The sequence below is a fragment of the Misgurnus anguillicaudatus genome, chromosome 23 (genome assembly GCF_027580225.2).
Source record: "Misgurnus anguillicaudatus chromosome 23, ASM2758022v2, whole genome shotgun sequence".
NCBI classification, from domain to species: domain Eukaryota; kingdom Metazoa; phylum Chordata; class Actinopteri; order Cypriniformes; family Cobitidae; genus Misgurnus; species Misgurnus anguillicaudatus.
In genome coordinates, this window is record NC_073359.2 from 2142249 (window position 1) to 2158419 (window position 16171).

General features: G+C 35.8%; 1 protein-coding gene across 4 annotated transcripts in view; it reads right to left on the reverse strand.

Annotated features, from left to right (window-relative positions):
* Positions 1-16171, reverse strand: part of LOC129453568 (glutamate receptor-interacting protein 2) — a 181811-nt gene that overhangs the window by 123045 nt on the left and 42595 nt on the right. The window contains exon 1 of one of the 4 annotated variants that reach the window (XM_073862153.1): positions 4113-4461. The exons of 2 other annotated variants lie outside the window; for them this stretch is intronic. In XM_073862153.1, coding sequence (XP_073718254.1) covers positions 4113-4248 — 136 coding nt within the window. In that variant the 5' untranslated portion in view covers positions 4249-4461. Of the gene's footprint in view, positions 1-4112; positions 4462-16171 lie in introns of those variants that run through there. One more of the 4 variants, XM_073862154.1, reaches the window with a different exon arrangement.

Here is a 16171-nt window from a genome sequence, read left to right on the forward strand (position 1 = left end):
TGCTTGCTTTTTCCGTGCGTCTAGAGCGAAGTTTGAATGCATTCAAACTGTTCAAGCAGCAAACTAGGCGCGCTAGACGCCTCAAATGCAGTTGGTGTAAACGCAGCATAAAAGTTGTCACTGGGGCGGTACCTATTCAAAAATTGCACTTTTGTACCTAAAAGGTGCATATTAGTCCCAAAAAGGTACATACTGATACCTCAGAGGTACATACTGTATCTGTACCAAAATGGTACATATTAGGATCTTTTTAACGGGTACCCTCTCATTGACAACATTTGTACCTTTTTTTTCTGAGAGTGTGGTAAAATAATTACAATTTCCCTTGAGATTAAAAACTTAGTTAGCCCTGCTGGAGGCCTGGGGCTTGTATACAAGATGCTGAAGTGCATGGGTTTAATGACGAATTTTGCTATTTCGGGACACTGTCTTGTCAAGTAAGAATATAATAGTGATATCTAATTAAACAGTGTTGCTTGTAATTATCAAGTGAAGTAAGAACGCAGGACAATCTCTCCTGAGAATAAACGCGAGACACTTCATTAAAATGGGACACACTGCTTACTAATACATCTGCAAATTCATCCATGTTTTAAATAATAGATGTAATCGACTTGAAGTGAATAGGAGATTAAATATTCAAGAACTAACTGTGATAATTATTAAGACTAATATATTTTTGATATAATAGAAAAATAAAGATCAAATGGAATGGTGCTTGCCCATGCATGCAGTTTGTTCTTGCCACAATGCCATGTTTGTTGCTTTGCATTTGCATTAATATTATTGCTGCAGTACTGTCTATGTTGTGTTTGAATTTTTGTAGTATTTCTAAGGTTGGTTAATTTTATATCATGTTGGTTAGTTTAATTTTCTTTTGTTAAAATATTTTTTTTCTGGTTCCATGTTTTTTTTAACAAGTTAGAAACGTCTCTCCAGTGTGGTGACACAACTCCGTAGGCTAGACGGTCTCATTTTAGTTCTCTTCGTGGACTTTGGAGGCTGTTAGGATCTTCTTTTTAACAATCTGTGATTTCTGAGGTTCTTTGTCTTGTGTAAAGTTGTAAAATGATGTATTTTCCGTGTTTTGTTGGCTGAATGACCAGCATCCCCGTACAAAACAATTGGTTTAAAGCACATGCTACGGATATCCATTAATCACAGCCTGGTTTTGGAATCAACATGGCGGCAGGCTGAATTAAGCGTATAGTGTTCTGAGTGGTCGCTAGGACATTGCAATGTGGTTGCTAGGATGTTTGGAGTGGTTGTGAGGACACCGCTGTGGTTGCTAGGGTGTAGGGAGTAGTTGTTAGGACATTTCTACACTGTAAAAAGTAAAAGTTGGATCTACTTATAAATTACTTAAACTGCTTACACCTAAAATAATTAAGCTTTTTTTAATTTACATTTTCTTACTTTAGGTAAAAAAATTACCAATTGAAGTATGTTTTTAGTTAACCCAACTTTCCCTTTTTTTCAGTGTATATGACCGCTAGGTTGAACTTGATTTCACCACACTGTAAAAAGAAACTATTATTTATCTTGACTAGAGACGAGTTGTTATAACTACAGGTGAGTTGTTATAACTTATAAAATATAGTTAAGAAAAGTCAACTTAATTTTATAAGTTGTGACAACTCATCTGTGTTGACATTACTTGTTAATCTGAGTTGATTTAACAAAAAAATTCAAGGCAGCAAAGTATTTTTTACAGTGCAAGTAGGATGTGATCCTAGATTAACACTATTGTTGGTCCTGTATTAACATATTTACTAACCAATCAGATTGCAGGATTAGAGTGTATGTTAGATTTAGGTTTAGGATTGGGGGCTTTGAACTCTTTCCCGGCCATTAACGAGTTAACTCTATCAAAGGTCCTTGATGAGCCAAAAACACTTCCCTGCCGATGACGAGTTTTTCCGGCAATCCGTATTTCCGCTATTATCCATCAGGTGGCGCTCTTATCCAAGAGGTCAAACAGTATGTTTTGATCAACATGATCTCACAAAGTTCCGTGGGAATTTGTTGCTCATTTTCCGTCGCATTCTCACGGATCTCCGCATTTTTCCTTGGCCCTGCCACGGACTTTCTTTTCCATGGCATTCTCACGGATTGGTTATTCAACTGTGTATGTAAAGTATTGTGTATGTAAAGTATGTCACTTTAAGTATTGGTTTATACTATTTTTCCTGATTTATTATTTTAGATTTTCTAAACTCTAATTTTATGAAAATCTAACCCTAAACCGCAGTGACTATGGTAAGAAAATAAGACAAAACAGTTGAGTAACCAATCCGTGAGAATGCCACGGAAAAAAGAGTCCACGGAAAAATGAGCAAAAATTGACTATCCCATGGAAATTTGTGAGATCAGGTTGGTTTTAATCTTAGTTATGAATGGGATCGCTATCAAAAAAATATTTCAGCTTTTTGCTCAAAATTTGGTATGTTTTGAAGTAACCTACCCATATTTGAGAGGTGATAAAAAGAGAACAAATGAAGATGGGATGAAATGTTTTGTTTTTTTTAAAGCAGAGGGTCTGTTCTTTCATTTGATATATTGTATGTTTATGACATTTTCTGGAAGGCATTAAACTTTTGTAAAAATCATAAAAAATGCTGGAGCTGGCTGGCAACTTTTTTTAAATCCTGGCGGGAAAAAAGTACGAATTTTTTTCAAACTATTATTTCTCACTAATTTGATGGGTAAAAATGGTACGGGTTTGAGTTAAGGGTAATTTGGGGTTCCGTTAATTAAAACGTTGATCCAGGACCAACAAAAAATGTTGGGCCGGGATCACATCTTACTTTGTGAAATCATGGCGACCATGGTTGCTACACTGCTTGAAATCTGGGCCATTTTGACAAACATTTCCATTTGCTCTCTATTTAATCCATTGGCTCCCAAACATATCATTCTGCGACCCACTTAGACAGGTATTATCTATCTCAGGACCCACCAAAATATTTTTAATAGAAATAAGCTTCAGGACAAAATACATTTAGAAATGTTATTTTTTAGAAGAGAGCAGTGTATCTTTGTGTGTCATTCACTGCAACAGCCAAGCAATTTTGTCCCGACCCATAGTTTGACAAGCACTGATTTATTCTCACTGATGTCAACTGAGATAATAAAGAAATCTCATGTGCGATTTTTCTTTATTATGGTAAAATAGAAAGTGCAGAATTCACAAACATCAGCGCTACCTAATAACAATGTGCATTAATATTTATAAATAAGCATTTGACAGGTATTTTTTAAAGAGCTGATTCAGGTGCCTGGATAGCAGAAGCACTGAAAAATAATTGTTGGATTACGTAATTCAATTATGGACAAATAAGTTATCTCAAAATTAAATGAACATGTTGCCGCAGAGGTTACATGTTAGGTCATAATAGAAGATCACAGCTTCAACTCCCAAGAAACACACAGAATGCAACTGGCCCACAAGTCCATAATAAAAGCATCTGCAAATATAAATTACCGGTGGGACTCTTCAATAAAAAGATTATGTGGAAGCATAGAAATTTAGATCTCGTCCTATTGCCTGGCACGGATGCAAAACCAAATGTAAAAGAAAGTTAAGTGGCAAACTTCAGCTCTTATGTTGGGTTAGTCATGTGTTAAGAGTCTTTACTTAAGCCTGCCATGGTTTAAACCAAGCAATGTGCAAAACTCAATTAACATTGGTGAAGCGTCACTGATCTTTAAAGGCTCTGCTGTGTCAAAGACCGAAATAAAAAGAGCTGACATCATAAATAAAGTAGAGAATTAGAAATGCACCTCACTAGAAACATCCATATCATCAAATATTAAAACCCTAATGCAAAATCAATTAAATAGAAACAACATTAGGAGAAACGTCTATTCAAAAGTGTCAACGTTAATTCAGTCTCTATTCCCTCGTGCAAAGTGGAAGATAATAACTGACGGCAACAGAACGGCAATAAAAAAGAGAAAAGTGCAAGTTTTTTTTCCCTCGGGTATGAGACGGACCACCACAGGTCAAAGTTATTATCGAACTCACAAAGCCGTAATGAAAAAGGGATTAGAGGGGGTGGAGGGAGATGGAGAGAGCACGAGAGAGAAAGTTTTGCCGTGGGTGGTCTTACCGCTGATGCACAGGCTGAGAGAGCACAGACTCTCCTCGCAGGTCTCCGGACTCTCCGCCTCCCAATGAGACCCCCGTTCCCTTTTCCTAGGGGACATCTGCCTTACGACGTTCAGCACGCGGCTGACTCTGTCCATCCTTCGCTCGGCTTTGAGTGACCCAATCTCCCACGATCCCACTTTCACATCAGACGCGATCCGCTCCAGCTGCTGGATACCAAACGTGCGTTTGTTTCTCTTTTTTTTGCAGTGAGCCGAGAGACGTGAAGGAAGGGGGTAATAAATAAAAATATATCCCGGTTTGCCTCTCGCGCCGTGAAGCTTCCCCACTCAACAAGGAGCGAGTTGATCTTTTTTTACCACCCTCCCTCTGTTCGACACGCTCTCGATCGCTCTCTCTCACCAGCTTTCATCTTCATCATGAGGGTCTTTATTAATTAGCTAATACTACCTCATTAGAATCGGGAAGGGGGTAAGGGTTACCCCAGGGGGATGCCATGTAGAGAAAATTCCAGAGTCCAGAATGAGATGTCTGATCAGAATCAGAATCTATCTACTACATTTTGGGTTAACAACATGTTATATATCATGATATAACATTTATGATATAACCACATGTCAACTATTCACTACGAGGAATTTCCCAGAACTGAATTAACAGCAAAGTACCTTATTACCGGATCACTTAAATAAAGCAAGTAAAAATACTCAAAGCACCTAAATAGTTCATATTAGTACCTCACATCTGTACCTAAACAGTACATACAGTATTTATACCTATTTAAAGGGTACTCCCCCACTGACAACTAGGGACCATAAGTCTTGACATTGGGACCGAAAGCCTCTTATAATCCCCATTTTTGTATTTAAATCGTTTCTTTACACTGCTGTTCACTAGACATCCCTCCCACACAAAGAAAAAAAACTAAAGAGGGAGCGGCTGCAAGTGACGGGATGAGAAGAAAGCTCTTTATATTAAGCATCAACATCATTATGCTCTCTGGAGGATGCGGGACGCCCACAGGACACAGCATCAATCTGACAAAGTGCCTACACATGCTTTCGAACACTTTATTACGCACTTTCCTTAATATGATAACAACGCTGTAATCCAGTTAGACAGTAAATCTACGATTCTGTTAAAGTGCTGAAAAAGTAGACGGGCGCAAACATGTTGATAATATATTGAATGGAGGTCAAGTACAGCGTAAAAGTACTCATTGATTTTAATAATTGATATGACCTTACTCTGTCAATATATGAATAAAGATATCAAGGTTATATGTACGAGTTTATGTAGAAAACAGTAAATCACTAAACATGACCTTAGCTGTGTTTTCTTGACTGACACAAAACTGTGCATCATGGCTCTTTATGTAAAGCCAAATTGGGGCTTTTGTGTTTAAGGCTAGAACGGCCAAGACCAAAATCAAACCCAACCATAACCAACCATAACCCAACCATTACTAACATATTGCACCAATGGCAACCATTATTTTAGCGTTAATTAACGACTGTCGGGATTTACTAAAGACGCACAGTGGATAATTAGCGCTGAATAGATCTGGGTATTCGATTCACAAGCCATTAAATCGATTCGATTTCGATTCTTGGATCGATTTTTATACTCGATTCTCGATTCAACTCAATTAATATAGATTTAATACAAATACTATATTTATAAAAAAGAACAGTGAATAGAAGTTTACAAGTGGGTAATTAATAAAAAGAAATTAAAAGCCACAACAGTAGCGTCATCGTCTTGCTTGCGAAATCTAAAATGCTTCCATACCTCTGACTTTTTAGTTGAAGGTGGCATCTACGTCGACGAAGCACCTGAAACCACCATTTTAAGCACTGAATGAATGAATGACAGGCTCGCCTCTTGCTCCTTAATAACATTGCGCATGGCAAAAAAATGTTGACATCTAGTGGAAAAGACTAGTAAATAGATTAAAGGAATAGTCTACTCATTTTCAATATTAAAATATGTTATTACCTTAACTAAGAACTGTTGAATCATCCCTCTGTCCTCTGTGTGTGTGCACGTAAGCACTGGAGCGCGCTGCTACGCTACGATAGCATTTAGCTTAGCCCCATTCATTCAATGGTACCATTTAGAGATAAAGTTAGAAGTGACCAAACACATCAACGTTTTTCCTATTTAAGACGAGTAGTTATACGAGCAAGTTTGGTGGTACAAAATAAAACATAGCGCTTTTCTAAGCGGATTTAAAAGAGTAACTATATTGTATGGCGTAATAGCACTTTTGGGAGTACTTCGACTCGGCGCAGTAACACCCTCCCTCTCCCATTATGAGAGTGAGAAGGGGAACAGACTTTTCAGGCGAGTCGAAGTACTCCCAAAAGTGCTATTACGCCATAAAATATAGTTACTCTTTTAAATCCGCTTAGAAAAGCGCTGTGTTTTATTTTGTACCACCAAACTTGCTCGTATAACTACTCGTCTTAAATAGGAAAAACGTTGATGTGTTTGGTCACTTCTAACTTTATCTCTAAATGGTACCATTGAATGAATGGGGCTAAGCTAAATGCTATCGTAGCGTAGCAGCGCGCTCCAGTGCTTACGTGCACACACACAGATGACAGAGGGATGATTCAACAGTTCTTAGTTAAGGTAATAACATATTTTAATATTGAAAATGAGTAGACTATTCCTTTAACGTTAATCTTACGTTCAATGTTTGCAGAAATAAAAAAAATCAGTTCGTGGCTTTTGAGAATCGATTTTGAATCGACCACATAAAAAACAATTAATCGAAAAATAGATTTTTTTGCCCAGCCCTAGCGCTGAAAAGGTGTGGTCTATTTTTTTTTTTGCGAGTGACCTTATTGCATATGCATTTCAAGGAGTTTCCTTTTCAGATGCAAATTTATGGGAGGAGATTATTTAAATGATTCACGCAATATGATTTACTATTTGCACATGTGATATTTCTGGTATTTGCACCATTATTTAACGCTGAAAAAAAGCATGTCTTAAATCATTTATGCTTGAAATGGCAGCAATTGTTGCTGATATGAGAAGGCATCATGGGGATCAGAGACCGTATGGTACAAAGCAGAGGATTTTTCCACACATAACAGTTTTTTTTTTTGGAATGCCAGAGGAACTTATTATTTAAAAATATCGTTTGCCAAGGCATGTTATTTTTTATTTGCTGGAGTAAATAAAAGAGGAGTCACTACACTGCAAAAAATGATTTTCAAGAAAATATTTTCTTAGTATTTTTGTCTTGTTTTCAGTAAAAATATCTAAAAATTCTTAAATCAAGATGCTTTTTCTTGATGAGCAAAATGACCCAAGAAAATAAGTCTAGTATTTAGATGAAAAATTTCAAATTTAAGTGATTTTGTGCATAAAACAATAAAACAAGCAAAAAAAAAAAAATCTGCCAATGGGATAACCAAAAAAATCTTGAATTTAGTGTTTAAGAAAAATGCTCAAGAAAAATTCTAGAAAAATTTGCTTTGGCAGATTTTTTTATGCACAAAATCACTTAAATTTGATATTTTTTGTCTAAAAACTAGACTTTTTTTCTTGGGTTGTTTTGCTCATCAAGAAAAAGCAGCTTAATTTAAGAATTTTTTTAACAAGACAAAATACTAAGAATTTTTTTCCTTGAAAATCATTTTTTGCAGTGTAGGAGAAGTCACACAATACCGGGTGTTTCAAAACGTCTTTTATTTTTTGTCCTCTGGTTCTTTTTTTAGTCACTATGGCTTCGTTAGCTGGGATTTTACACCCCGCATTTTCAGCGGCGATGTCCGTGGTGATGAACTCAAGCGCATCAGGTGTTGGTAGATCACCCGCACCTCATCAGATCAGCTTACTTGCGACCCTGAACTGCTCTTAGTAGATTCATTATGTCATTATGTAAATCACCTGTTGTGTCTGTCTTATTTATTTTGCGCCTTTTTAGTAAATAACCTGCAGATATTACCACTCACATCTGGATTTATTTATTGCGCTCTTATGCTAATTTGCCCCATTTAGTAAATCTGGCCCCAAGCCTATTGTTTTTAAAAAGCACATAGCCATAGCTTTCAGAACAAAGGTCATAATATTTACAATTTTGGTACAGATATGTCACTTTGAGTAACCAGTATGTACCTTTAATATACCAATGTATACCTTTGAGCTACCAACATGCACCTTTTAGGTAAAACGTTTACGTTTAAAGCCTGAGTGAGAACTTTTGTGCCTTCTTAGTTACAGTAAGTTCAAGTAGTTCATATGTTCTTCGGAGTTAAAAGACTCACATACAGTATACACTATTATCACTTCTGAAGGTCCCACTGCATTGAAAATCAGCCTTTGCATATAGCGCAAGCTAAACCAAAAGACTGGAGATATTCATTCAATACAATAAAACCTCAGCATCTGCACTCATACAGCTGTAGCTACATATTGAAATGAAACCCATTGAAATCATACACTACTATAGTATTATGGGTTCCTGAAACCTTTTCTAGAAAGTTACATTTAATGTTCTTTCTTTGATGATGTTCCTTAATGATCATTTTAAGTAATTGCTTTGTATCTATAAAGAAAAGGACCTTTATACAATTTACAGATACGATATTACACACTAGTACAGTAGCACTCTTTGCATATTTGTTGTTCTGACTACAAGAACCTTTATATGATTTGCTGATCTCTTACACTGACTCAGAATGAGACATTATATAAACTTAAAAAAAATGAGCCGACATTGACCTTTGTGAAAGCTGAAGAACTTGAGATGAGTCATTTACCTTACAATTTTAGCAGACGCTTTATTCAACGCAACTTACAGTGCAAGTTATATACATTTACATCAGTATCTGGGTCCCTTGGGAATAAAACCAACAACCTTAAAGCCGCTAAGACACTGATCAACCAACTGAGTCACAGAGAAAAAATAAGGCAGGGCCAAATGGAATCTGATTCTGAATCAGAATCACATTTACGTATTTATGTGCTAGTTGATGCATTGGGAGATCAGTTTGTGTTCAAAAAATCTATGCAAATGTTTTGAAAGCATCTTGTTTTGCTGATTATATTCATGACCGAGAGGCTCTGAAAGCAGTTCAGGTCTAAACCCTACCACTAAACCTTAACTGTTTACCCGCCATTGACGAGTTAACTCGTCAATTAAGATAAAACACTTCCCTGCCAATGACGAGTTTTTCCATATCCAATCCATATTTCCTCTATTATCCAACAGGTGGCGCTCTTACCGTGCGTTCACACCAGCCGCGTTTGAGGCATCAAATTCGCGTCTACTTGAACATTTTGAGTGTACTCGATTCATTCGCGCGTGAAAGCAGCGCGTTAAATTCTAGCCATCAAGACATTCACGCAGAAATTCACATCATGGGAGGGGCTTCTGGGACTCTGCTTGCTTCCTGTAATCACGTCACTACTAAAGCAAGCTCCTGATTGGTTAACGCGGCACATTTTTCTGCCAAAGTAAAAAAATTTCAACTTGCGCATTTGCTGCAGCAATGATCAATTCCGCGTTACACGCCTCATTTGTGCCGCGAGACCTCCAAACATTGAAATAATTTGCGCTTGACGCCTCTACCGCGGCTAGTCTGAGCGCAACATTACCCAACTTAAAAACCCAAAAGTGCCGTGACACAGCCAATCAAGTTCTTTAACACCTTATTAAATGAGACCTCTGTGACATCACAGAAATAAAAAACATTTTAATACAAGACCCACTGTCACTTGACCATTGCCTCATGATTGGTTAGGACAAAAACTTCCTTTATCACATACCTTTATCACACATCAGCATATTTATTGTCATTGTTGGATCTGCAGTCAGCTGCAAGCTCTATCATCTTTTTTTCGTAAGACTTTCTTTGACACAGGAGGATCGTAGATATGCTGCTTAATATCTGCATGGGAGTTCCAAGAAAGAAAGAAACTTTTGGTTGAATTTCTTTAAATGACTTCCCTCAGTGTCCTGAGGCAAATTACTGTAGCGCTAACCCAGACATTGACTCAGAAACATGAAACTGTGAAAGTCTGCAAAGCATGGAAGTAGAAAATGTCTTGAAAAGCAGAAATACTGATTAAACGCTTGAAAATCACTTTTTATAACAGTTTTGCTGACCTATTATTTCCTTTGAGTTCACCTGTCTCTTGTTCTAACTTGAAAGCAGGACTGATCTAGAAATCTAGGACATGAACACAGGTGTAGATCAGATAAACCATATGAAAAAAGAGTTCATGAATTATTCACGCATTAGCCATGAGGGCAAGTCCCCGAATACTCGGAAATGACAGTAATTAGAGGCATATTGGTTGTGAACAAATCTGAGCCCTTATTTTCATTTTCATGAAAGAAAATGTCTTTTAAAGAGAACCAACAGTTTTAATACAAAAAATAACAAAAACAAAATCAATACAAATAAAAACTAAACGATCATCAATCTTAAACTGGTGGTATTTTTCCTTCGCTTAGTTGTTCAATTTACAAATTACGCCATTTAAATAGGGAATCGACATGGTGCGAGTGCAACTGGGCTGGATGAGAGATGAGATTCTCATTGGTTTATTGCACGTTACACCCAAAACACACCCATTACTTATGATGAGAAAGGAACAACCCTTTTAGACTGTGTGCCAGGCGCACAAACCATTTTTCCGTCGTTAAATTAGCAAAAGTGGAATCGGACACACTTAGATGCGCTTAGATCATTAAAATAGTGCCCTTAATGTTTGTAAGTTAATTATCTGACTGGTAATCGAATCTGTGCTGTGGCGGCATCAAATACCTGCCACTAAATCACCAGGGAGTAAGACTGCATTGAAAAAACACATCATGCCACATTTTAATAAATGCAAATGTGCTACTGCAATATTTTTTGTGAATATAGACTCACATTTTCCCTGACCTGTTATATAGCGTAAGATCCCCTGGAAAACAGCACAGTCACATGAACTACTTTGCTGATGCATTTATGCTCATTTTGACACTTGATAAGATCAAAATAAAAACATAAGGTTGGGTAAATAATTCAGTTTCTGTGTGAACCTTTCATTCAGCCTTAACAGCACACCCAGACACTGTCAAACCAATCTTTGAAAATCGATGTGATATCTGTCATTTCAGTCACAAACCGCCTTTAAATAGCTGCAGCGTTCCCGTGGAGTTCCCATACGCTCACCAAAGTGAGCGGAGAAATGGAGTTTGCCAGTTTTCTTAAATTGTCATACTTTCAAACTGGGTCAGCTGTGTGCTGAGGAAAGATAATGCAGTGCCTTTTCATCCCTGAAAAAGCTAGATAGAGACGCTACGGAAGACAGAAAGAGAGAGAGAGAGTGTGTGTGTGGCCACATTTGAACTGGGAGAAAACGCAGTCGACTCATATAACTAGCATCAAACCACAGAAGACCAGTCGAAGATATACCCTGTGGCATATAAGAGGGGGTGTATGATATATAGTTGTGGAAGGTTTGTACATCCAAACAACATCTCAAAGAGTGATCCGTGCCTTCTACAACAGTGATGTGAAATATTTTCTGAAATGCAAAACACGTCTATATCAAACCCGAGTTAACTGCGTTGCTGTTTGCCGTCTACGTAGGCATCTACAAATGGAATAGAAATGAAACAAAAATAGCAATGGCTGTTAATGTTCGCTTACACCAATAACTGTTACAAATGCACTGCCTAAATGTGAACAGCACACATACGATCAATAAAACAAATGGCAGCTCTGTACATTTTTATTGGTCCACCAGCAAACTAAAGGTGTGTTTAGTGGGTACCAGAGACTGTGGTATCTATTTATTGCTCACTGTAGAGCATCGTCTGTTTCAGATTTACTCTTAATGTCTTGTTGTAAAAACAAACTGAGGTTTGTAAGTTTATGTCGGTCTTATGGTCTCTTTGTGTATAAGCAGTTACTTCTTTATCTCCAAGATGTAACCCTACCATCAGATCGAGCATATAACTCGTATGCAGTTTCCAAGATTCCCGAGATCAAATCTATGAAGTTATCAACTCAATCTGAGCTAAAACATCTTGTAGTCCTTCCAGTGCAGATACGTTTCAGCGTCTTTTGCCTTTTGGATGACGATAAAATCATTAATAATGCAACTACGCCCATAGGAGAGCAAATAATTGCAGGAAAAAAATGAACTACTGTACATAAAAACAACACAATGCTTATATGCAATTTAAATTGAAATTAATTTTTAATATTCCCAAGTGTGTGGCTTGTTTGCGTATACTGTAGAGTTGCAGGAATTAGTGCGCAGTATCTATTATAGGTGCCAAATCTGGGGAGCTGGAAAATGAGCCTATATTTTAAAAAAGTGAAGTGTCCCTTTAACTACTTTTAGACTGAAAAAAAAGCAATAAATAAACATCGTAAATTCAGGAAATCAGGAAATGTTCTTATGAAAGTGAAGTAATCCTTTAACTCTTTTCTCGCCATTGACAACTTCTTGTCAATTAAGAGAAAACATTTGCGAAAAAAAAACGTGTTTCTGAAGAATTTTTATGTTAATCTGCAATACCGCAATTATCCACTAGATAACCACACTTACCCAATTTATGGAAAAAATTAAGCCAAAATGTTATTTACTCATTTTAAACTCTATGTATGTTTCGATAATCATTCTGAATCTGATCTATAACAAAATTCCTTCACAGAAATGCAATTATTTCAGCTTTTTGCTAAAAATTTTTTTTAAAGAAAAATACTCATATTTATACCGGGCCCCTAAGGTGACATTGGAGTAAAAAAATCTAAAAGTTTAGTTTCATGTGCTCACGCGAAACCTTCATGTGCAGAATTTTTTTTAAGTATAGTGTCGCTTGTTCACGTGAAACTATCGTGCACGTGAAAGCGAAAGTGATAATTTCAGGTGCGCACGCAAAAGTTTCAGGTGCGCACGCAAAAGTTTCACGTGAGCACGTGAAACCAAACGTGATAGTTTTACGTGAGCACGCGAAACTAAACTTTATTTAATTTTTGCTCCATGTCCCCCTAGGGGCTCCATATTTTTAAGAGTTTATAAGCAGAGAAAAAAATATAGATGTGTTTATTTTTTTTTTTTTGAAGAAAATTTTCCTGGAAGACATTTTGTGAAACTTTTGTGAAAATCACAAAAAATGGCTGGCGGGGAATGAGTTAATATTGAAATATGTTTATTTCCTCATCTCGGTAAAACGTCTCACTTTGCTGATAAAGACGCATAATTGACCCTAAATACCAAATATGTTTAAGTAGGCAAATTTATCAAAAAATGTATACAAACAGACCTATCTATTTGTACGTGACAGTAAGACTTTGAAAATGAGGCTTGCCATGACAAAACGACCTTTAAGCTTTAAGCCTGTTTTAGGTCTGTTTGTCATTTTTTTATTGTACGAGCTGTTTATCGTCCGTAATCCGCCCTTAAATCTGCGACTCTGAGTCAAGACACATCTACTCTCTGCATATTCCATTTATATGTAAATACTGACCTCTGGTTATGCCAGACAAATTAAATTTCCATGCATATCATCTATGTCTCAGTGCTGATAAAAACAAATGCACTATCATGACAGCTTTTCCTCATGCATTGAAATAAAGAGCTTCCATTAAAATGTGAAAAATATTAATGCATGTATAGTACATACCTGTCTGGTTATTCAGCACATAATAAATGCGTAGACGTGCTATTCGTGCTACCTAAAATTGTGCACATGGCTGATATACATTAAATTTTACTATTTATCTTAGTTATTTATGCAGTTATTTGATTTGTCATGTGATTTGTTTGATTGATTAAACAAACAAAAAACTTTAAAAGTGTAATGTGTTTTTAGCACCATCTAGTAGTGTGATTGCGAATTGCAACCAACCTCAATTTCGAAACACAATCAGGTAGGTACGGTAGCTGTCAAAGGACAAACATGTAGACAATGTAGTGACGAAAAGCACAATATGTAAGGGGACCCGTGGTGTATGTAGATAAAAACGGTAATAAAAACAATACAGTTCATTATGTAATAATATAGTTATGTATATATTGCATTTCTGTCAAGAGATCCTTTTAAAAGTCCCACATTGCACATTTAAAATGAGGAAAATCACAAGTACCATCACTTGAAGTTGAAAACAGTCTAAACAAATACTTAAAACTCTAGTAGTTATAATACTTTACATAAGTGGGATGAACTGTGACTGTTTCAATTTGAATACCAAATATATATACAGAATATTCGGTATATAGAGCTCTACGGTGTAACAAATCATAACATGCTTTAAGGAGCAGGAAAAAATTCAGTCTGATCTTTTAACTCATTCGTGAAAGTTTGCTGAGTTTGTGCGCGTGAGATGTTGAAATCTGTCATGAATGATTCATTTAATTTAGTATGCTAGCACAAACCTTCAAAAAAATAAAACATCACCATTCTCTTTAAGTTTTTTTGTTGTTGTTCATAAAACAAAAAAGTGAAGTCGTTTTGCCGCATGCATTTTTGCATGCTGTGAGTCACTGTCCAATTTTCGTGTTCAGCTACAAGTTATAATATCAGTAGATTAATAATTAATCTATGCAGATGAGAAGATTTAATTTGCTGTGCCTCCTGGGTAGGATGTCAGGAATTATAATATCAAGTCCCACTGCGTGTATGGATTAATCATGACTCTTATTTTGACGTCGCAATTTTAATGCAATACGGGCAACACCCAAAAGTTAGTTGATGCACAGACCCTAAACTAAACTTAAACTGGAATAAAGAAGATCCTGAAGTATTTATGCAAAAGATTTAATTGCGAAACGGTTTAACGTCAATGATCTCTAAAGTGCCGTTCGAGAGTTCGAAAAGTGCACCGACATAATAACTGCATGCAACAATTTAATACCAGGTCGATATCTTGACCGGGCTAGTAAGATTTCCTAATGGTGCGAATAAATCTTAAGTTAATACACACAACAGTGTAGGTTGTTTTATAGCGTATAAAGATCAGACAATTAAATGCTATTTGTAATCAAAAAAAACAATGCAACAGGACAAATTAAACGCCGCACCTTTTTTCTCATTGCACATCAGTGGTCTCACATTGAACCTAAATTATCAAAACACACATTCACATGAATGAAATCAGGACGAACACAGCTACATGTGACTTATCTAAAACTTAAAGGTGCCGTAAGCGATTGTTTCAAGTCCCCACTACCGAACGAAAATCAATAAAGTATCGCAGATGTCAATTTCGCAATTGCAAAGCTCTATCGAAGCAAAACATTTGGTCACTTAATTAATATCAATGAGTCACTCATGAACTAAGCTATCACTTTTTTATTGTTGTAGTTATACGTTTTTATAATTTATAGAAATACATTAACTCTTTCCCCGCCATCGACAAGTAATCTCGTCAATTAAGAGAAAACATTTGCATTAAAAAGCAATTTTTTTTGTTAATCTGTAATACATCGATTTTCCACTAGATGGCACACTTACTAAATTTATAAAAAAACTGAAGCAAAAATTATTTAGTTTAATATCTAATTGTAAACTCTGTGTATGTTTTGATAATCTTTCTAAATCTGACCTCTGAATTATTTGATCTTTTTGCTAAAAACATTTATTTTTGATGCAAAATTATAAACATTTATAAGCAGAGAAAAAATATAGATGTAAAAATATAGATAGTAGGGTGAAACGTTTTTTCCTGTTTTATTTGTTTTTTGTTTGTTTGAAAGCAGAGGGTCTGTTCTTTCAATTAATATATTTGTATGTTTATTAGGGTTGTCAAAAGATTAATTGCATACAAAATAAATAGTTTGTGTTTGCATAATATATGTGCGTGTGTATTGTGTGTAATTATTATGTATATATAAACACATACATACATTTAAGACATTTTAAAAAACATGTGATTTATATATATATATATATATATATATATATATATATATATATATATATACACATTTATAAATAGAATAAAATATAACAAAATATAAATAAATAAATATTACACACAGTGCACATACATATATTATGCAAAAACAAACTTTTATTTTTTTATTTTGTATGCG